At 45.7% G+C, this 23,159-nt stretch overlaps 1 protein-coding gene across 1 annotated transcript in view; it reads left to right on the top strand.

Moving 5' to 3' along the window:
- Positions 1-318: 318 nt before the first annotated feature.
- The window catches only part of lrpprc (leucine-rich pentatricopeptide repeat containing), a 67,260-nt gene continuing 44,419 nt past the window's right edge, over positions 319-23,159 (top strand). The window contains exons 1-22 of the mRNA XM_041859023.2: positions 319-518; positions 1,168-1,376; positions 1,537-1,659; positions 1,908-2,029; positions 2,236-2,294; positions 2,392-2,478; positions 2,628-2,754; positions 5,819-5,963; positions 6,202-6,359; positions 6,985-7,090; positions 7,195-7,302; positions 12,409-12,527; positions 12,792-12,885; positions 13,621-13,690; positions 15,379-15,406; positions 15,795-15,852; positions 19,831-19,937; positions 20,156-20,233; positions 20,354-20,413; positions 20,499-20,612; positions 20,854-20,984; positions 21,402-21,487. Coding sequence (XP_041714957.2) covers positions 340-518; positions 1,168-1,376; positions 1,537-1,659; positions 1,908-2,029; positions 2,236-2,294; positions 2,392-2,478; positions 2,628-2,754; positions 5,819-5,963; positions 6,202-6,359; positions 6,985-7,090; positions 7,195-7,302; positions 12,409-12,527; positions 12,792-12,885; positions 13,621-13,690; positions 15,379-15,406; positions 15,795-15,852; positions 19,831-19,937; positions 20,156-20,233; positions 20,354-20,413; positions 20,499-20,612; positions 20,854-20,984; positions 21,402-21,487 — 2,368 coding nt within the window. The 5' untranslated portion in view covers positions 319-339. The remainder of the gene's footprint in view (positions 519-1,167; positions 1,377-1,536; positions 1,660-1,907; positions 2,030-2,235; positions 2,295-2,391; positions 2,479-2,627; positions 2,755-5,818; positions 5,964-6,201; positions 6,360-6,984; positions 7,091-7,194; positions 7,303-12,408; positions 12,528-12,791; positions 12,886-13,620; positions 13,691-15,378; positions 15,407-15,794; positions 15,853-19,830; positions 19,938-20,155; positions 20,234-20,353; positions 20,414-20,498; positions 20,613-20,853; positions 20,985-21,401; positions 21,488-23,159) is intronic.

Raw genomic sequence — 23,159 nt, 5'->3', positions numbered from 1 at the left:
ACATGCATGACTACACTAAAACGCTTCATACTTGTCCTCATGTAATGAAACGGGGGTGGATCAATATAATAACTGTTTCGTTGGGGGTGTAGCCGTACAATAAATCCAGACAATGCAATGTAAGATATAGAATGGACAAATAATGGTCATAATATATACATTGAAATATGTGTATCATGTAAAAATGATAACACTTCTCAGATTGGTTAAAAATGGGGGAATGATATAACTCGACAATAATCAAAACACCCCTCTACTGCTCTCTTGTTCTCGACCATTATCCTTTGACCCCATCACGTGGTGCGGATGCTCTTCCATTCCTCGCTCTTTAGGTTAAACATGGCTGCACTTTTGAGATCAGTACGGCTTCTGAAATGTTCGCCTTCGGGCTTTCTTCAAACAACAGGGACGAGCAGAAATGGACCGCCGCTCAGTCGACTGTACAGTGGTGCGATCGGTGGTAAAGGCTCCGGAGTCTGTTCAAGACAAATCGTCCCAGGCCCCTACAGTGTACACAGGTAGCGTGATGCTGGCTAGCCGGTCCATGCTGGATTGGCATCCTACGGTTGTCATTGAGCCTCAATGACAGTCATAGTTATGCACCTAAACATTAATATGACCCGTTATCATGAGAGCGTATGTATTGATGTGTATATATATATTATACTGGTATTAGCCTGTATTATTTAATCAACAAACTAGCATGTATTAAAAAGATGGCCTCCTTGCATAAGTCCTAATGACGTTCAATTCACAGCTAATTATAACACAATAATGTAACGTTAGCTAGCTATCTGTTCTATGGGATGACTATTAACTAATTGTATTTAAACAAGTAACCCTGATTCTGCACAAATGAATATACAGAGAACTGCTGGCTATGATCTGAGGGCATGACGCCATCTTCTGCTCCCATTAAAATAAAATATTAGCTAACTCGGGAGGGGATCGATTAAGTTATTGGCAAGGTTGGAAGGATTTGCTAACTACACTTAGGCCTTCATATGTGCCACAGTCCTGTATAGGGTGTTGTGTGCCTTTCGGATCAGGCAAGGAAGCAGGGGTGCTCAGGTCAAGGTCATCATTGTGGCCTCTAATGGGAGAACCAAAACTTGATCTTTGCCGTAAACCATATATAACCCATTGCCCCTGTCATCCCTCTGCAAGGTGTGTGTGGCCCTATGCAGGGGTACGTCACTACGCCATCGTCACAGAGCAGAGGGGGCTACCCACGGATGACTCCAGTTTGGGTGTGCGCTCTAAGCAGGCCCAGCAGTTTGACTGGGCCCTGGCAAAGCTTGACAGTTCAGTGAGGAGGACAGGACGCGTCACCAAGACCCTGCTGCTGCGCATCTTCCACGACATCTGCCGAACAGGTAAATAGTTAAGCATCTTGACCACCTCTCCTTAATTTAAGAACCTCAAAGACTAGCACCTCACTCCTTTTTTGTTTCGTATTTTTTTCTACGTCTAGACATGCTTCCCCTCCAACTAACCCATGGCCTGTACTTCTATGTTTTTTCTCTCTGTCTCAAGGCTATCCCAGTGGGAATCAGGCCCTGCTCCTCCTGCGGAGCTGTGGCTCTCTACTGCCTGAGATGCCCCTGGTGGAACGCACTGAGCTGGCACACCGCATCTGGGACAAGCTACAGGAGCTGGGTATGAGGCCGTGGGCATAGAACCCAAACCCAGAGGGCATTAGTGGGACAGGGCACTGGGAAGAGATTGTCAGTGGATGTAGGAGGGTCAGAGGACAATGTGGATGGAGGTCCAACTGAAACTAAGTGCAGTAGGGAGCAAAAGAGGGCATTTTCTCAATGGAATTGATTAGCATGAGAACTATAATAATTTGCTTACTGGTTTGTGGTCATATTGGTAATTAGTAAATGTTCCTTTTTACTGTCAAGGTGCCTCATACGATGCCAGTCATTACAACGCACTGCTCAAGGTATACCTGCAGAACGAGTTCAAGTTCTCCCCCACAGAGTTCCTGGCCAAGATGGAGGCAGCCGGCGTGCAGCCCAACAGAGTGAGTAGACTCACTGCCTCTTATCTATTATCTTTATATTCTTTGATGTTGAAGACTTTTACAGAAAAAAATTAAGAACTGGAACTTTGTTTCTTTTCTTTTTTAAATTTCTGTCTTTGTATATTGTAATTGAGCACTTACGTCATGATAAAATGAAGGTCTTCGATATAGATGAAAGCTTGAGATGACAGCTCTCCTCTGTTTAGGTGACCTTCCAGAGACTGATTGCAGCCTACTGCCATGATGGGGACATTGAGGGTGCCAGGTAAGACAGACTTTTACCAGTTTATTAAGACAGAGACTTGATATCGGCGCAATGTGAAGTGAATGACTGTTTGTGTCCTTGTCACACTCCCTTTCAGTACAATCCTGGGTTTCATGAAGAGCAAGGACCTGCCAATCACAGAGGCTGTTTTCAATTCCTTAGTGACAGGTCATGCACGTGCAGGGTGAGTGTCACATTTGAATCCTCGTTTGTGTTGTAGGTTATGTATTTATAATGCATGTCAATGATAAGTAGAAATGTGGCCCTACTGCCTAATTCTTAATGTGTTTTGGTCTTATTGTGTTGAGTTGTGAGTCTCTCGTGCCCATACAGTGACATGGAAAGTTCAGAGAGCATCATTCCAGTCATGAAGGGAGCGGGCATCGAGCCGGGACCAGACACATATGTGGCACTGCTCAACGCCTATGCAGAGAAAGGAGATATGAACAAGATCAAACAGGTGAGTGGACCATTGGGTTTGTGTGAGTGGACACAATCTAGTACGTAAATTCACTATGACACCTTGTAGTGTGTACGTCAGGGTTTCCGTTAGCCGTTAATAGCCGACGTTTTGTAAACATATATATATATATTTTATCCAATAAAGAAAATTGCAGCCTGCAAATTATCCGGGAGAAGAAGAAAAAATTGCATTGCGAAATAATGCTTTTTAGCCTATTCATTGATGGAAATACCAGTCGATGGAAATAGATTTGACTGGTCATGCTTATCGGTCTATAGGTTGATTTACATAATTTAGTGGAATTAAATTGGCGCGTGTAGAGTATTTTCGTTATGTACTGTGCATTCGGAAAGTATTAAGACCATTTGACTTTTTCCACATTTTGTTACGTTACAGCTTTGTTCTAAAATGGATAAAATAAAATAAAATTCTCATCAATCTACACACAATACCCCATTATGACAAAGCAAAACCAGGTTTTTAGATTTTTTTGCAAATGTATTAAAAATAAATAGCATATACTATATTTACATAAGTATTCAGACTCGAAATTGAGCTCAGGTGCATCCTGTTTCCATTGATCATCCTTGAGATGTTTCTACAACATGATTGGAGTCCACCTGTGGTAAATTCAATTGATTCAACATGATTTTGAAAGGTACACACCTCTCTTTATAAGGTCCCACAGTTGACAGAGCATGTCAGAGCAGAAACCAAGCCATTAGGTCGAAGGAATTGTACGTAGAGTTCCGAGACAGGATCGTGTCGAGGCACAGATCTGGGGAAGGGTACCAAAAAATGTCTGAAGCATTGAAGGTCCCCAGGAGCACAGTGGCTTCCGTCATTCTTAAATGGAAGAAGTTTGGAACCACCAAGACTCTTCCTAGAGCTGGCCGCCCGGCCAAACTGAGCAATCGGTGGAGAAGGGTCTTGGTCAGGGAGGTGACCAAGAACCCCATGGTCACTCTGACAGAGCTCCAGAGTTCCTCTGTGGAGATGGGAGAACCTTCCCGAAGTACAACCATCTCTGCAGCACTCCACCAATCAAGCCTTTATGGGAGAGTGGCCAGACGGAAGCCACTCCTCAGTAAAAGGCACATGACAGCCCGCTTGGAGGCACCTAAAGAACTCTCAGACCATGAGAAACAAGATTCTCTGGTCTGATGAAACCAAGATTGAACTCATTGGCCTTTGGAGGAAACCTGGCACCACCCCTACAGTGAAGCATGGTGGTGGCAGCATCATGCTGTGGGGATGTTTTTCAGTGGTAGGGACTGGGAGACTAGTCAGGATCGAGGGAAAGATGTACGTAGCAAAGTACAGAGAGATCCTTGATGAAAATCTGATCCATAGCTGTGCAGCAACGCTCCCCGTCCAACCTGACAGAGCTTGAGAGGATCTGCAGAGAAGAATGGGAGAAACTCCAAAAGCTTGTAGCGTCATATACCCAAGAAGACTCGAGGCTGTAAGGTGCTTCAACAAAGTACTGAGTAAAGGGTCTGAATACTTATGTTAATGTGATATTTGCAAAAATTTCGAAACCTCTTTTTGCTTTGTCATTATGGGGTATTGTGTTTTGATTGAAGGGGGAAAAAATGATTTAATCCATTTTAGAATAAGGCTGTAACGTAACGAAATGTGGATAAAATCAAGGGGTCTGAATACTTTCCGAATGCACTATCTTATCTATCACACGCCTACAGCATACAGATACAGAGCCTTTGAGTGGAAAATCTGTCTGACAGCGCAAGAGCTGCTGCTGCAGCATCTTGTGGTGCTTTCAAGACAACTGGGAACTCTGAAAAATACAAGGTCAAATCATGACGTCAGTGATCTTCAGGTTGGAAAGTCGGACCTCTAGAAAGAGGCCTGAGTTCTCGAGTTGGAATTCCGAGTTGGATGACCGTTCAAAAAGGTTTTTCCCAGTCGGAGCTCGTTTTTTCCCCCCCACTTGTCTTGAACACACTGAAGTCGGAAGTCGGAGATTTCCGAGTTCCCAGTTGTTTTGAACGCGGCATCAAACGGCAATGGAAGGCAGGCTTCATCAGCGTGTCACAGACCACTTTGCAGTGAGCTGTAGGCAGTAGGCTATGCATTTTGAAAACGTATATACTTAATTGTTTGAAACCTGAACGTTTGAATATATATTATGAGGCATATCTTGCTTCAAAGTAACCTATTAGAGTGCCTCTCTTTCTAAATTTCTAATGGATAATTTCATCTGTCACATGAAACCGCTCGCATGTGCAGTGCCCTTTTGACAAGTGTTTTTCCGTTAATTGCATTATGGAATTAACTTTTGCGCGTAGTCTGCTGCCTTATGCGCACTGCTGCACTTATGTGTCCTCTGTAGCTCAGCTGGTAGAGCACGGCGCTTGTAACGCCAAGGTAGTGGGTTCGATCCCCGGGACCACCCATACACAAAAAATTTATGCACGCATGACTGTAAGTCACTTTGGATAAAAGCGTCTGCTAAATGGCATATTATATTATATTATATTATAATGTGAATAAATAATAGTTTATCAACATTTTAAGCGAAACGTTTCGATCTGTTGCGTCAGACTCATTGCTTTTTAAGTAAAAACAATTGTTTTTGTTGCCTAGGCCTACTGGTTGTATGCATTTGGGATATACCATCCCAAAACTGTCCCAGAATCTGTTTGGAATAGGCTATTTCTTTCTCGACAAGCTGACCAATAGAATAATTAGCCTAAACTTTTCTCCTATAGTAGATTGACATAGACTAGTGATCTTGCTGTTCATTATTCGTCTTGTTGGCTGAGGAAAAGTAAATGTGGACAGTCTATCATGTTCAAAGTGCACATCAGAATTTGGTAAGAAGGACCGCACATCGTTGCATCCTCGACTTGCATGTTCTGTTAATATGAATTACCATATTCAAAATGTGATTTCTGTCATTCTGAGCACCGTGGGTGGATGCCCTAATCAGGTTATGCACCCAATGCATATGGTTCCGGTAAATCTAAAATGTTGCCGGTCAACAGAAACCCTGGTGTGTGTTTGTGTGAAGTGACCCTCCCGTGTGTCCCGTCCCCAGACTCTGGAGGCTGTGGAGAACACAGACACCAGTCTGATGGACAGAGACCTGATGCAGGTGGTATTCAGCCTGTCCAAGGCAGGCCATCAGCAGCACGTACCAGAGATAGTGGAGCGTATGAGACACGAGAGAGGATATGTACCAGGTATGATCAGCTCCAGAGGACTGGGTGGGCTAAGCACTTTTACAGTGATTTTCAGGAACTTGCCATGCAAGTGAAGGTAAACACTTGACTTTATTGTTGCGGGGTCCTGTACTTAGACGGTGCAGGGACTACAACTACCCCTGAACGTTCTGGTTATGCGTTGTTGAGATAACGAAGATGATGATATTGATGAATTGAATGTCAATTGGATGAGAACACATCTCCCCCCCCCCCGTAGATGCTATGAACCTGTGTCTGAGCCTGATCACCCAGGGCCAGGAGGACACAGCCTTCACTGTGCTGAAGACCTTTCCCACCCTGCAGCAAGAGACCCAGAGCGGAGACTCCCCCAACCTGGGAAACTTCTTTCTGCGACACTGTGTCAACATGGACAAGGTAAGGCTTTCAGGGTTGTCAGTATTTCCACTGCAATGTTTTAAAACAAATTATTAGAAAATAATTTTCCGGATGGGAAAACGTTTTCAGTGTAAACGTAAACAATTAAAACCAGATAAATTATGTAGAAAAGATAATGGATCAATATATTTTTTAATAAGATCATCTTTGAGAACTAACAATTACCAAAATAAAAACTAGACAGTCAGGGAGAATTTAAAAAATGTCATGGCATGGGGCCTTTGTTATAATGTTTGAGTCACTCAGATTGCATAACAACAAGGCATAATTAGCTTTGATTAGCTTTGAAACTACATATTTCCTCTCTGCCCCATGGCAAAATGTGTAGAATTGCAGGAAATTAGCTTTAACAGCAAAATTGTCGCTGCGGTCAAGAGGGGCCTCTAAAACCGCGCCATTGGCCACTACCGCGTGCCCCTCCCCCCGATAACTATGCCACTGCTGCTGAAAAAATTCATAAGGGAAACACTGGTTCTAGACCAGGATTGCCCAAGCTCGCCTCCTGGAGAGATACCCTTCTGCACACTTTAGTTCCAACCCTTATCTACCACACCTGATTCTACAAATGAGCTGCTCATAAATGTCCATCTGTCTCTGTTTTTAGCCAGTGGAGAAGGTAGCCCGCTACTGCAAGGAGCTGCAGGACTCCAGCTACCACGCTACACCCCTGCAGTTCACCCTGTACTGCTGCCTGGAGGCCAAGAAGACTGGTACGCTACATCCTCCTGAGAAATGCACAGGGACGACAGAGAGGAGGAGTAGGAGGCTACACACCAGAGGGAGTTTTTCACCATCTCTCTAATATTTTCTCCAGCTACTGCGGTGGAGTTGATGAAGATGATGAAGGAACAGGGACAACCCATCAGACCCCACTACTTCTGGCCCCTCCTCACACAACATGCCAAGGACCAGAACACAACAGGTATGGAAACATGATTAAAACCCAGAAACACAAAACCATTTGATTTTAAAATACTGATAAATAGGGATTGAATGGGTCGTTTCAGCTCCAGTGTCCTCTCGATAGCACCCTCTAACTTCATTTGTTTAGCCCATTCATGCGTTGTTGTTGGAGATTCAGATATGAACCAGTACCACCCTCTGGACTGGCCATTGTAGTAGATTGAAGATCCAAGTTGACCTCCCATCGTAGCTTCACTTGCCAGGGTGTCCCTGTGTCACTCTCCGCTCTTCACGGGGATAACACAGAGAGTGACAGGGTTCAGAATGAGTGAGGGAGCTGTCCGTCACAGCCTTGTGGATGGCGACGCCTCCATGCCATTTCCTGGTGGGTGCCGGTTCTGATCCCTAACCCACCACAGGGCATGACGGGACCTGTCTGATGTCACTGTCTGAGAGGTCACTCACATGATATACACCCACAGACTTCTCGCTCTCTCTCTCTCTCTCTCTCTCTCTCCAATACCACAAATATATTTTATGAGAAAGGCGCTCCTCGAACTAGATGCTGTGATGCTTGAAATAGTTGTTCTAAAATGTGTGCATGTTGAGGTATTGGTTTAAAGTCACTGTGGTAGAAAGGCATATGTATGTGAGAGCCTAACGTGATGCCCTGAGGGCCAATGCTGCTGTGTGTCTGTCTGCTGTAGAGATTTAGACTTTATGTAGTACTCTGGATAGAGAGAGGCTCTCGGAGCCCACAGTATACTCAGGCCTGGCCAGGTTATGACTTCTCCAGACCGCTCCTTCGTAAGAAGCTTTTAGAAGTGCAGGGCCTGTCAAATATTTATGGGCCAGAGTGTTCCACCCTGGAAGGATTTCACTGGTTTGGGGGCAAGGGGGGGAAAGAGGTCGGATCTGAGCCTGAGATGAAGAGCGGGCACTCTAGGCAGAACGGATAATGATGACCCCCCCCCCTCTTTCTCTTTCAGGGGACCTCTCTGGAATAGATCTTATTAAAGGTCAAGGAAGGTCGAAGGATAACTACGTTCTTATTCTCCTCCAAGACTAAAACAGGCCCAGGACTGGACGTTGTTTTGGTTGACTGACTGTCAAACTGTACTTTCCGTTCTTCCTCTTTTGTTGCTCGGCTGCGTTCCATCTTTTGCAGTACCTCACTCCTTTTCATCGTCTCTCAGTGAATTAGCATAATGGCAGGTTTATCTAAGCGATGCCCTTCTCTCTCATATGAGGAGGAGTCTGATGTGACCTCTACCCTGCCCTGAGGGGGAAAGGATGGAGTCCCCCTTTTGGGGGGATTGGGGGAGGATAGACTGAGGTGTTTAATCCCCCACCCCCTACCTACTCCTGGGGGCTGTGGGGCTGAGGGATCACAGGTCATTCTGCTACAGTGGCTGTGGAGGCCTCTGGTCTCCTATAGTCCAGTCTCAGCCCTGAGGAAACTACAGGGCGTCATGGGAGACTGGGGTTCAGCTAAGGGTCAAACTATTGTTTAGGAGCAGATCAGCCTTCCAACAGTGATTGGGAGTGTTTTCATATACTAATATAGAAAACGATGAATTGTGTTGCTACTGTATTTCAGAAAGATAAACGGCTAGACTGAAATGGTACAAGGCGAGTTCAAATTCATGTCATAATGACCATGTTTGGACAATGTTCTGCCTTTGAGAAGTGATACATCCTTGTCTTTATGTCCTTGGAGTCTTAGTTATAGGTGAGATGGGCTGCTTCAGAAGGTTCAGAGCAGTGTGCTAGCAGACTCCACCCTGGCTTGAACATACCGGACATAGATTTAGTTGTCAGACCGCTTAGCGGAAACAAAAACGTATCTTTCTTTTGCACACTGGTTGTCCCTGCGTTGTTAGCCTTAACCCTCATGAATGATGCAGCCTCTATGGCTGCAGGAGGGGCGTGTGTGTGTGTCCGTCCGTGTGTGTCCGTGTGTGTGTGTGTGTGTGTGTGTGTAAAAGCGTTCGGGGGGCAGCATGGTGGAGGTGATGTGACGGATGCAGAGTGACTTGATTTCATGTAAATGCGAGCGCTCTGAGGGAATTCACTTTGGATTACGCGCACCACTGCACCGGCATGAAATATTAAGCGCCATGTCACTTTCTGTCCACAGGTGTCACTGGCGGGCAGGAGCGGGGCAGAAAAACTTAGCATTTTGATGAGGTGTGGATTTGGGTAGGCGAGTTAGAGGAAGCATATGCTCTGCTTTTGTTCCCACCAGCCGTGAGCCACGGCCGGCTTGTCATCCCTGAGCAGGGAGCTTATCGCTTGTGACAACGGCGAGAGGGAAAGCGAGAAAGTGGTACAGCGGGCTGCCTCCGTTCGCCTCTGCTTTACGAAGAGGCTTTTATGTTTTGGGAGGCGCAGATTAAAGCCCCCATGCCACGAGGCATCCAGTCTATTCCCCCCCCCCCCCAACCAACCAACTCCCCTCGACCTCTTCAACACATGCTCCCTCCTCTCCCTCTAAAGCAGCTCTCACCACTTCCTCTCCCGCCGTCCCTCAGTCCACCCTGTGAGTGTCAGTGTGTGGTAATTAATGGAACAAGAAGTGATTCCATCTGACATCGTCATAGCCACCTGTACTCCTAGAGACAAAAACCGAGAGAGAGACCGAGGGAGGGAGGGGGAGAGCGAGGCACAGAAGGTACATGTACTCATTTCAAGGACAGAGGAGTGTAGGAAATAGCAACCAGTTCACTTCACTCTGGTCCTCTCATCTCTCCTTGCTATTCTCTGTTCTCTTTCATTTTCCCTTTGAGTCTCTTTGTCTGTCTCTTGTCAGATGGTATCTCATCGTGTCGCCTCTGCCTCAGTGGACATGTAGTTATAGTCTGGCCTGGGCATATACCAGAACGTCTAAGGTGAGGATTAAGCCTTCATTCCCAAGGAGTCAGTCTAGTCAGTCACAATGAAGTTCCTCTGCTGTGCTCCAGCCAGTCTCAGGTCTCACCTGTGCAATATTAGAGGGCTAGATATTCCCACAGTGTGAATTCTGCCTCAATTGTGAGATGAAGTGCACTTGAAAAAGCTCAAAAGAAATGTTAGCTAACCCCTCTTAAGAGTCTTAACACCTTTTTACCTAAATATCAAAAGGATATGAATTCTACTCTGCAGTGAGTATATGAAGCCTGTTTGTAACCCCGATGTTTGGCGTTAGTTCACCGAATAACCACTGAATCAGCGCCTACCCTGCTGCTTTTAAAAGCTTCTCACTCCCTCGCACACTTGCACGGTGTGAATCAGTGAAAAGTGCTGATTCTAGAAGCCCATGTGAGAACCAGGTCACATACAGTATATACTGAACAAAAATATAAACGCAACAATGATTTTACTGAGTTACAGTTCATATAAGGAAATCAGTCAATTTAAATACATTAATTGGGCCCTAATCTATGGATTTTGCATGACTGGCCCGCCTACTGGGGAGCCAGGCCCAGCCAATCAGAATGCGTTTTTCCCTACAAAAGGGCTTGATTACAGACAGAAATACTCTTCAGTTTCATCAGCTGTCCGGGTTTCTGGTCTCAGATGATCCCGAAGGTGAGGAAGCCGGATGTGGAGGTCCTGGGCTGGCTTGGTTACATGTGGTCTGCGGTTGTGAGGCCTGTTGGACGTACTGCCAAATTCTTTAAAATGATGTTGGTTTATGGTAGAGAAATTAACATTCAATTATCTGGCAACAGCTCTGGTGGACATTCCTGCAGTCAGTATGCCAATTGCGCGCTCCCTCAAAATTGAGACATCTGTGGCATTGTGCTGTGTGACAAAACTGCACATTTTAGAGTGGCCTTTTATTGTCCCCAGCACAAGGTGCACCTGTGTAATGATCATTACAGTTTAATTAGCTTCTTGGTATGCAACACCTGTCAGGTGGATCTTGGCAAAAGATGAATACTAACAGGGATGTAAACAAATTTGTGCAAATAATTTGAGAGAAATAAGCTTTTTGCGCATAGGGAAATTTCTGGCTCTTTTTATTTTAGCTCATGAAACATGGGACCAACACTTTACATGTTGCGTTTATATTTTTGTACAGTATACATTTACCAGCTCCATTGACATGTTTTCTATCAGTCTGGTTTCCCAGAAATGGATCATGGATTATTAAACAGGAAAACAGGTGCTCTTCTCCTTTCATAAAAAAAAATGAAGAAAGGATGAGAGGACTCCCGGGCTCCATTGAGAAGAAAGCATCAGATCGGCTTTTTACTTTTTCTTGAAAGCAGAGAGGGTAGTGAGCTGTGAGAGAGGGGGATGAATGAAGGGAAGATATAGAATGATGGAGTGGCCTGAGTGGTCCAGGTGCCCTACCTGGTTAATGCTACCCCTCTCCTTCTCTACCTCCACCCCCGGCTGGAGCTCCTAAGTTAGGTTTTAATGGTGGATAAAAGCAGATCCTTATCTTTTATTCAGGTGTGTTGGGGCAGTGGAGGGTATTACCAGGTGAACAGAGACCCTCCCTAGAGGACTGAGATACAGAGCGCTGTGTGGGCCTGAGTGGAGTGTAAACACCACAAACACACACACAGAGAACGAGAGAGATGGAGCCAGGGTGTATGTGCTCTCACATACAGCACCGAAACACTTAGCCTGCCCTCTTGCTGAAGTCTGCATGGAAACATGCATGAACACATAGATAGGTATTTCTAACCCTGAGAAACGCACACACAGTCACACTGGTTCATTCCACTCTTGGCCCATCTCATATGTCCATCCAGGCCTAGGCAGCAATGTGCCTGTTCCATATTCATGTGGCCGCTCCCGGGGAGGGTGTGCCTGGGGCAGGGGCCCAGGGTCCTGCTGGAGAGCAGAGCAGAGTAGTGGTAATGGGTTTGGAGTCCACCCTAGGCCCGTCCCCTCAACCTCTGGTTGCTGCAGGGTTGGGTCAATTCCATTTCAACTCAGAAAGTAACCCCAATTCCACATTTTCCTCACTCAAAAGCATTGAAGAGAATTGGATTTGGTTTTGGAATTTCAGTGTGCTTCCTGAATTGACTGGAATTGGAAATGGGTTTGACCCCAACCCTGATGTCCACTGTTGTACTGTGCTGTAGCAGGGCTGGGTATCCCCATCTGAGTGTTGATGTTCCTCCAGGTATCATGGAGGTGTTGAAGGGCATGCAGGAAGTGGATGTACCAGCTGATGTAGAGACAATGTCCATCTACGTCCTGCCTGCTTTCCCAAACGTAGATGCTGCCCGGGACGCATTCAAGGTACCGTGTGTGTGTGTGTGTGTGTGTGTGTGTGTAGGGTGGGTGGCCTCCACATCCACAGGAAGTAGCACCAGCGCCTGAAGCGCTAACCCAACCCCCCCAACGCACGAGATGTGTGCGTGCGTTGCTAGTTTCTGATAGTCTTGGTTATCTTGGCGTCTGTATGAGCAGGTGTGTGAAGCGTGTGCACGGTTGCATTTTATAAATATTTTTTTTTGTGTTGTGTTGCCATGTGTTCATGTGAATGGTGTGTATTTGTCGTAGGAGATGGGCTGCTCCTTGGAGTCTGAGGGTTTCTTGTCCTCTGAGGTGCGCTCTGAGGCTAGCAGTGGGAACCTGGCAGGACTGTTGGTTACCAGTGAGTATCTACCTGTATTTCAACTCTATCTTAATGGCTTCCTCTGGTCATTCAACATGTCAAAAAACACATCTATTACAGGTAATTATGCCGATAATCATGTCTAATGCACCTTCTTTGTTCACTTATGTACACCAACATACATTCATGATGGCCCCATTCCAAGTCACTCATAGTGCCTCTGATGTCTATGTGAACTACCTACCTAGCGTAACTCTCTGGGCCCAGGGTTGGCTTTTTGAGGGAGGACCGACTCGTCATCAGCATCTGGCTTCTGTTTCTCCTGGAGTCTTATTGCCCCCATCAGAGCGCTGTCTCTCGCCCCCTCTTCTCTTGCTCTCTTTCGCTGTCTCTCTGCTCCCCACACACTCCCCGCTCATCAGGGCTTTTAAGTGATTAGTGTGTGAATATGTTAGGAGGAGCGGGCGATCGAGGGAGCGACTCGCCTAAACTGGTGGAGGTGAAGAGCGATTGGGGGGGTGAGATGGAGAGGTGTTTAATAATGGATGCTCGTTCGCTCATCACGTTTTAGCCCCTCTACCCGTTTTCTCTCGTTCTCTTAATCTGTCACACACCATCTCTTTTTTTGTCCTTCTGGTTGCTTGGATATTTGTCTTGAGTCTTCTTGGTCTTTCACACCACATTGACATGCCACTTATATCTATGAAGGCTTTGGGAAACCAAACATCCTTAGTGTTCTCCTCAGAATGTGTCTGTTTCTCTCTCCCTCTCCAGTGTCTGCTCCTTCCTTCCCTGCCCTGGACCTGAGTACCTTCAGAGGAAGTCTCATCCAGGGCTTCAGAAGGTGAGTTGTCTTACGTCGTAACAGTTTTTAGAGTAAGAGTGCTCTGTTTCTCTTTACAAGTGTGTATGTGCAAATGTGTTTGCCTTCTCGCCCATGTTTCTAAACAGGCTTATGAAAGCCCCTGGCAACATGGGGTTTATGACTTGTGAATAACTACATATGTTACTTGTGTCCCCCTCCCCTGTCAGTGAGTGAGGGAGTGAGTTAGAGACTGCGGTGTTCTCCCTGCAGCGGGCCACCCAGTTCCGGGCCCTGACTGCCTCATGCTTATGGACACAGTCAGTCAGTGGTCCTGACCTGCAGCCCTGGCCCAGGAGCACCCTGGGAGATATGTTAATGAGTCTACTCTGAGCCCCGCCCCTAAGGCTCTGCCCTCACCCTACCCAGCCTGAGGTCTGTAGGCTGGCTACAGGCAGGAGGGCAATGATGTAAATATTTACACCCACTCCTCCCTCTCTTTCTCCCTCCCGCCCTCATCTGTCTTGACCCTCCCAGGGAGCCCAGAGGTCCTGGCATACTTACTGGTGTTTGTGTCGCTTCTGTCCTGTCCTCCCCTCACACCAATATACACACACACAGTCATTAGTTATGGTTATGAAATAATAATTAAAGTGAAATGGATAGATTGCGGCCTAGTTGAAGAGAGATTTTCCTGTGGTTTTTGGGCTTATATTGCAGATGTCAGAAACATAATCACCTTCTTCTCAGGAGTAAGATTGATACGTTTCTAGATGTATGTCGTGAATGATTTAGACTACATCTGTACTCTTTTCTCTCTGGACGATGTTCCTGGTAGCATGGTTGTCTGCTATAGACTCATCTGTGAGCCATGCGGTGCTGTCGTTGCCAGGCAGCCTGTCACGCCCATAATTGGGGTTGACGCCAAAGAAGAGGGGGGTGTCACTGGGGAGGGGGGGCTGTGTCAGAACCATGTCACTACACTCCACAACCTGCTCCTGTCAGAGCAAGGTCAGGGGATAATTTAATCATTAAAGACCCCCCCGCTCCCTCCACCCTCCTCTCATCTTGTCTCTGTGCCTCTCAAACCAGCTGACAACGCCACATACGCACGACGGCCGTGTCATCATAATTTAGGAATGGTTTTGTGTGTGTGTGTGTCTGACATGGTTTTCGAGTGACTATTCAGTGTCGATAATGTGTAGGATGCCTGTTTTCTTCCCTTAAGTCAATTTCCTCTCATCCTCAGATGATTTATCAAGGCAAAGTGGCAGTCCTCTTCTCTGTCCTGTGTATATATTTCCCTGGTGCATCATTTTCGGGGATCATGGTATCAGTTAGACCATTCAGAATGTATCATTTGCTCCATCAGAATGCCCAGGTTCTTATCATCCCTGTCCATTTACTGGCGTTTTGCCGTGTGACATTAATAGAATTGTGTCCGGTTGTGTCGTGTTCATAGGGACTCGTATGTCAGTAATCTACTGTAATATTGTTCTCATAGAAGCTTGCTTTATGTCTCTGTGCTGATTTCCTGTGAGTATGTATGTGGCTGCGTTTACATTGGTCTTTCAACCAATCACATCGGATCTTTTTTTAGATAATTAGTGAAAAAAATATCAGAATTGGGCTGCCTGTGTGAATTCAGCCTAAGTATCCTGATTCTGTGTACTGATTCCTGTCTGTATGTCTGTGTATCCTGATGTCTTGTCCTCTGCTACCCCCTACAGGTGTGATGATGTGGAGAGCATGTCTAAGGTAAGACGATGCACAGCGCTGCTTGGTTTCAGCTCTGTTCATAATCGCATGTGGAGAAACTGGCAGGGGTTTATTGAAGAGGGTGGAAGGTTCAGAATGTTGCAGATAGAAATGTATGACATGTAAAAGCTTGATTGTAATTTCGATATGACATAGACTTACCACTTTTATAGATTATATTTATTTCTGCAAATATTTTTTCTAACCCTTCCCCTCTTGATTGCATTGCAGTGATACAGTGATACAGGCATTTAAAAGGCAACAATATGACTGCTATATAATTCTGGGGCATGAGTTTTCACTATTCAGGTGTGATGCTTGACCCTGCAATTTGTATGTAGGTGTGTATGTGTATGAGATGCATCTCTTAGGTTATGCTTGTTTTCAGATCACTGAGCTGCTGTACAAAGATGAGCGTTTCTCTCAGGGAGCTACAGGATCTGCTGGTAAGATCATTTGTGAATGGATGAAAATCTGACCATAACAACGCTATCTATTTTATTTTTGTTAAATTTTAGTCATTTAGCATACACTCTTATCCAGTAGTGAGCGCATACATTTTCATACTGTCAGAATAATAGTAGAGAGAATGATTTATTTAAGCTTTTATTTATTTCATCACATTCCCAGTGGGTCAGAAGTTTACATACACTCAATTAGTATTTGGTAGCATTGCCTTTAAATTGTTTAACTTGGGTCAAACGTTTCGGGTAGTCTTCCACAAGCTTCCCACAATAAGTTGGGTGAATTTTGGCCCATTCCGCCTGACAGAGCTGGTGTAACTGAGTCAGGTTTGTAGGCTTCCTACTTTTTCATTTCTGCCCACAAATCTTCTATAGGATTGAGGTCAGGTTTTGTGATGGCCACTCCAATACCTTGACTTGGTTGTCCTTAAGCCATTTTGCCACAACTTTGGAAGTACGCTTGGGGTCATTGTCCATTTGGAAGACCCATTTGCGACCAAGCTTTAACTTCCTGACTGATGTCTTGAGCTTAAATATATCCACATAATTTTCCTTCCTCATGATGCCATCTATTTTGTGAAGTGCACCAGTCCCTCCTGCAGCAAAGCACCCCCACAGCATGATGCTGCCACCCCCGTGCTTCACGGTTGGGATGGTGTTCTTCGTCTTGCAAGCGTCCCACTTTATCCTCCAAACATAACGATGGTCATTATGGCCAAACAGTTCTATTTTTGTTTCAACAGACCAGAGGACATTTCTCCAAAAAGTACGATCTTTGTCCCCATGTGCAGTTGCAAACCGTAGTCTGGCTTTTTTATGGCGGTTTTGGAGCAGTGGCTTCTTCCTTGCTGAGTGGCCTTTCAGGTTATGTCGATATAGGACTCGTTTTACTGTGGATATAGATACTTTTGTACCTGTTTCCTCCAGGATCTTCACAAGGTCCTTTGCTGTTATTCTGGGTTTGATTTGCACTTTTCGCACCAAAGTACGTTAATCTCTAGGAGACAGAACGCGTCTCCTTCCTGAGCGGTATGACAGCTGTGTGGTCCCATGGTGTTTATACTTGCGTACTATTGTTTGTACAGATGAACGTGGTACCTTCAGACGTTTGGAAATTGCTCCCAAGGATAAACCAGACTAGTGGAGGTCTACAATGTTTTTTTGAGGTCTTGGCTGATTTCTTTTGATTTTCCCATGATGTCAAGCAAAGAGGCACTGAGTTTGAAGGTAGGCCTTGAAATACATCCACAGGTACACCTCCAATTGACTCAAATGATGTCAATTAGCCTATCAGAAGCTTCTAAAGCCATGACATCATTTTCTGGAATTTTCCAAGCTGTTTAAAGGCACAGTCAACTTAGTGTATGTAAACTTCTGACCCACTGGAATTGTGATACAGTGAATTATAAGTGAAATAATCTGTCTGTAAATTGTTGGAAAAATGGCTTGTGTCATGCACAAAGTAGATGTCCTAAACGACTTGCCAAAACTATAGTTTGTTAACAAGAAATTTGTGGAGTGGTTGAAAAACGAGTTTTAATGACTCCAACCTAAGTGTATGTAAACTTCCGACTTCAACTGTATGTATGTCTGTCTGTATGTACAGTGCCTTCAGAAAGTATTCACCCCTTGACTTTTTTCCACATTTTGTTGTTACAAATTGGGATTGAATTGTTTTTCAACGATCTACACACAATTCTCAGTCAAAGTGGAAGAAAATGTTTTCCATTTTTTAAAGATGAATGAAAAATACACTAATATCTTGATTAGATATTCAACCCCCCGAGTTAATAAATGTTGGAATCACCTTTTGGCAGCGATTTACAGCTGTGAATCTTTTTGGGTACGTCTCTAAGAGCTTTGCACACCTGGATTGTACAATATTTGCCCATTTATTCTTTTTTAAACTCTTCAAGCTCTGTCAAGTTGGTTGTTGATCATTGCTTTGACAGCTATTTTCAAGTCTTGCCATAGATTTTCAGCCCTATTTAAGTCAACTGTAACTAGGCCACTCAGGAACATTCAATGTCCTCTTGGTAAATAACTCCAGTGTAGATTTGGCCTTGAGTTTTTGTTTGTTGTCCTGCTGAAAGGTGAATTTGTCTCCCAGTGTCTGTTGGAAAGCAGACTGAACCAGGTTTTCCTCTAGGATTTTGCCTGTGCATATCTCTATTCCATTTATTTTTACCCCCCCAAAAAAACTAGTCCTCACCAATGACGGGAATATCCATAACATGATGCAGCCACCACCATGCTTGAACATATGAAGTGCAGTACTCAGTGATGTTGTGTTGGATTTGTCCCAAACATAATGCTATGCTTTTATTTTTATTTTTTTTGCAGTATTACTTTAGTGCCTTATTGCAAACAGGATTACATTTACATTTAAGTCATTTAGCAGACGCTCTTATCCAGAGTGACTTATCAGTACACAGAATCACTTTATTAATTTTTTTCATACCCCCCGTGGGAATCGAACCCACAACCCTGGCGTTGCAAACTCCATGCTCTACAAACTGAGCTACATCCCCTGCCGGCCATTCCCTCCCCTACCCTAGACGACGCTGGGCCAATTGTGCGCCGCCCCATGGGTCTCCCGGTCGCGGCCGGCTACGACAGAGCCTGGATTCGAACCAGGATCTCTAGTGGCACAGCTAGCACTGCGATGCAGTGCCTTAGACCACTGCGCCATGTTTTTGAATATTTTTTTATTCTGTACAGACTTCCTTCTTTTCACTGTCATTTTAGGTTAGTATTGTGGAGTAATTACAATGTTGTTGATCCATCCTGTCCTCCTCTCACAGCCATTAAACTCTAACTGTTTTAAAATCACCTTTGGCCTCATGGTGAAATCCCTGAGTGGTTTCCTACCTCTCCGGCAACTGAGTTAGGAAGGACACCTGTATCTTTGTAGTGACTGGGTGTATTGATGCACCATCCAAAGCGTAATTAATAACTTCACCATGCTCAAAGGGATATTGAGTGTCTGCTTTTAGGTGCCCTTCTTTGCGAGACATTGGAAAACCTCCCTGGTCGTTGTGGTTGAATCTGTGCTTGAAATTCACTGCTCGACTGAGGGACCGTACAGATAATTGTATATGTGGGGTACAGAGATTGAGTACTCATAAAAAAATCATGTTAACCACTATTATTGCACACAGTGAGTACATGCAATTTATTATGGGACTTGTTAAGCAAATGTTTACTCCTGAATCTATTTAGGCTTGCCATAACGAAAGGGTTGAATAGTTATTGACTCAAGACATTTCAGCTTTTAATTTTTTATTAATTATATAACAAAATTCCACTTTTGGGTTATTGTGTGTAGATCAGTGGCACAAGTCAAGGGGTGTGAATACTTTCTGAAGGCACTTTATCGGTGTCTGTCTCTGCGTTTACTGTGTATATATCTGCAGTCTCAGTGGCAGGAGTCTGCTGACGCGCTCACTCTGCGTTATGAACACTGTGTTTGCATGTTCATGTCCTGCCCTAGATATAGGGGGTATGTGTGAGACCTGGCCAGAGGGACAGCCTGTTTGTCAGGGAAAATGGACCTAGGCTGCTGACACAGCGCTGAACAAACAGCCAGCGTCTCAGTGTAGTTTGTGTCAGGAATGTGTATCTTTCGGTCAGTGTGTGTGGCGTGGCTGTGTCTCTCTGTGTCAGTGTGTGTGTTCTGACCGGGCTGCAGTGCTGGTGGGAGAGATGGAGACAGTTATCCGTGTCACTTCCCGTTGTCTCCTCCGCACGGCCGCCCCAGAGTGCGAGGCTGTCATCCACTGCCACCCGCCCGACATGCATTACTGTTCACTTCACTCAGAGTACCGTCAGCTCTACACACACTGGCACACACACACAGCCATTATCCTGGGACCACATTCTATGTCCTTGTATCCGTGTGTGTGTGTGTGTGTGTGTGTGTGCACGTGTAACATCCCTCCTCTCTTCCCATCTCTACAGAGGCTGTGTCCTACTTTCTCTATAACCTGATTGACGGCATGTCTGAGGCAGAGGTGCAGGCTCAGGAGGACAAGCTCAGGCAGTACTTCAACCAGCTGAAGAGCATGGTACACACATATATTTGACTCATCCCATTCATAAATACAACCCTTCTGACAGGCTTACACACGTTGATCTCAGATTAAGAGTTGTGTCTATGCGGATAATGAGATTCAGAATACCCATGTCCTAAATTTCAGATTAGCAATCTGCCCCCTCCTAAAATGGACAACCCCAGGTGAAAGAGATGTTATTTTAATCCTGGTCTCCCGTGTTTGACCTGCAGGGTATCGTCATCCCAGGGAACATCTACAGAGGGATCAGGAACCTGCTAGACTCTTATCACGTGCCTGAGCTCATCAAGGTATCTAAAGCCTAAATCACTGACCACCTAGAAGACCAGTTCACAGCTACTGTATGTGAAGGTATTCTTAATGGTGTCGCTTTGGTTTCTTTCTTACATGGTTCTTTTGGTTTCTTTTAGGATGTTATCGCCCTGGTGGACAGCAAAGAACCTCTGAACTTCTCAGACAACAGAGTCATTGTGAGTGTATTCATTGGGTTTTAGAGATGTAGGTGATGGTCATTTTAGGGAGAGTGCATGTAACGTTTTCCTGCTTACCTTTCAGAGTCTGGATGGCAAGGTGTCGGCGCTGGAGAACAGGCTAGCTGAGCTGAAGGCTGACAGTAAACCAGTAGGAGCTACCCTGAAACAACTCATCCTCACTCTGTGTGCTGAGGAGGTACAGTCTCAGCACACATGCCCTCTTTCTTTTGGGTAATGTTTGTTAAGCTTAAAACCTGGTTCAGTTGCAGAGTGATAGTCTGCTGCTCGACAGTAAGACAATTAAATTAGGGTTGTTAATATGTCCTAATGGGCCGGTGGACTATTGTGGCTCTGCAGCTGTGAGCTATGAGTTCAGCCTTATGATTAAGCGATCTAGATGAAGGTTGATTTTTAAAGACCTCTTCTCTGTCTGACAGAAACTGGACAGGGCTCTGGAGCTGAAGAGCCAACATGAGGCAGACATGGTTGCCGGGGGCTATGCTGCCCTCATCCACCTCTGCTGTCGCAATGACAATGTGGAAGAGGCGCTGAACTTGAAAAGAGAGCTGTAAGTGGATTGGGAAACACACAAACACACATTCCCCTATACTCGGTCCAGCCAAGCATTAAAGTTGAACATGAGCTGGATTAGGAGAGACGTTAATGCACTGAATCCGGTGCGTACGTACCCCCGTCTCTCATCTCCTCGCCCCACACCCTGCGTCTGTCACGCCTCAGAAACAGAAAGGCCTCAGTGCTGCACTCACCTTCAGCTCCAATCTGTCTTCTTTGCCATGCACCGCTTCATCAAAGAGGAGGTGGAGGAGGGGGGATTGAGAAGGTGGGGGGTAGAGAAATCTAAATTGTAGGGAGATGGGAGTTGCAATTGTGACATGAACTTCATCGGCCACGTTCGAGATCTTTCACATACAGATTTTTTTTAAAGTATCTTTCCCTCTCTCCCTCTCCCCACACCCCTGTCTAGGAGCCGTAAGGATTCCTCTGTGTCTCTGGATTCCAGCAAGTACGTGGCTCTGGTCAAGGTCCTGACCAAGCAGGGCAGACTGGAAGGTGAGTGGGCAATAGCCACCGCCAGGGCAACATAGTCGAGGGAAGTTGCTTTCTGTTAAAGATAGGCTTTCAGGGTTCCTTGTCCAGACTGCTGAGAAACCTTGCCTGAAAAGTCACCTTGCTTGAGACCTGAAGACTTGCGTTAGCTCCCCGAGCTAATGCCTAGGCTTTAGCTCAGCAGGTTAACACTAGACTCGGTCACGGTCAGTCACATTTTAGCGATTTAAATGTGTGGTTTGGTTAAACCTATATATCTTTCTTTGCAAAATACCTATATCCATAAGCCATATGAAAGACACAGCAAAGTTCAACTCCTGAGTGAAGGAAGTGTTTGATACAGTTAAATGTCTGCTGAAGGAGTAATGAGTTTCTCAGAGAGCATGCTGTATGCATGTGGCGAGGAGCAGGCAGGAGCCGCCTCTTTCTCTCTCTCAGGACGCCCACATTAACCAGCCATTATCTGAATGCCACGGTGGGTTTCTGCCTGCCCATGTAAGACCCAATTACAATAAAAGTGTTTCTTCTTTGCTTTGTGCACACAGTGACAGCGTAAATGTGTGCCCCGTCTCTCTCACGCTACCTCTCTCGCTCTTTCCTTCAAGATGCGTGTCACTCTCACCCCCCCTTTCTGTTCGCCTCGTCTCTCCCCCGTCACAGAGAGGGAGAGAGAAAATTACAGGACTCGCGCTACTTTAACAGAATTACAGAAATCCGTCCTGATACTAATGGCATATCATGTCCGGGAAAGTGCTTGAACATTTCACACACACAAATTTGCATGTGAATTCAAGCAGAGGTGCTGTGAAGGGGGGGAGGGGGGGAGGGGGGGGGGTTAGCTGGCCATTAGCCCCAGTGAGTGCGGCTTGTCATCCACATTAGCACACCTCGTTGCCCTGGCCTATCGGGCCGCGCTACAGACAGCCAGGTCCGTGCTGAAGATCATGACTTGTGGCAGGACCGCTCACTGGCGCCCCGCTTTTAATGGCTTTGTTGTTTTCCTTCCTTCCTTTACCTCCACCTTCACCTCTCCACCTTTCCCTTCGCCCCTCCACCCCCCCTGCATAGCGATAGCTAAAGCCTCTGTGCGGTCCTCCGGTAAACACAGCCTTGGGTGTGCAGGGGCCTAGTGGAACGCAAGGCAGGGAAATTAGAGGGATTAATGGCCTGTGTGATATTTGTTTACCTGGCCGTGGCAGTGTGTGGCTGGATGAGTTTCAGATCCCTGGCTGGCTGGCTTGGCTGATATACATACCACTCCGTCTGCTTGGCCGCCTAGCCTCCATTTGGTCACGTTAGCGCCGAGCCACTGGTCGTGGTGATTAGTGGTGCCGTCAGGAAGGAGAGAAGGGATGAGCTGTCTCTCTTCTGATGCGCGCTCATTCCCTCATAGGCTAGCTAACATGTTCCTTCCCCCAGTACGACTCTCCGCTGGTGTGTGTAACGTGCTGATGGACAGTCATGGGTAGTCAGGGAGTGGGTAACTTTTCCCCCCTAACCCCCCCCACTCTCGTTAACTTGGATTTGATCCTAAGGTCAGATTTCCTCTATCCCTGGCCCAGTGAGTTCACACCTACAGCTAAGGATTTAAACTCTACCCTCCTAGTCCAGTTCTCAAGGGCTGCAGTGTTTGCTGGTGTCCTACCCCTTGATACTTGGTACTTGATTAATCAAT

The sequence above is a fragment of the Coregonus clupeaformis genome, chromosome 31 (genome assembly GCF_020615455.1).
Source record: "Coregonus clupeaformis isolate EN_2021a chromosome 31, ASM2061545v1, whole genome shotgun sequence".
Taxonomy (NCBI): domain Eukaryota; kingdom Metazoa; phylum Chordata; class Actinopteri; order Salmoniformes; family Salmonidae; genus Coregonus; species Coregonus clupeaformis.
The sequence above is the reverse complement of the archived record's forward strand: the minus strand, read 5'-3'. Positions and strand labels throughout refer to the sequence as shown.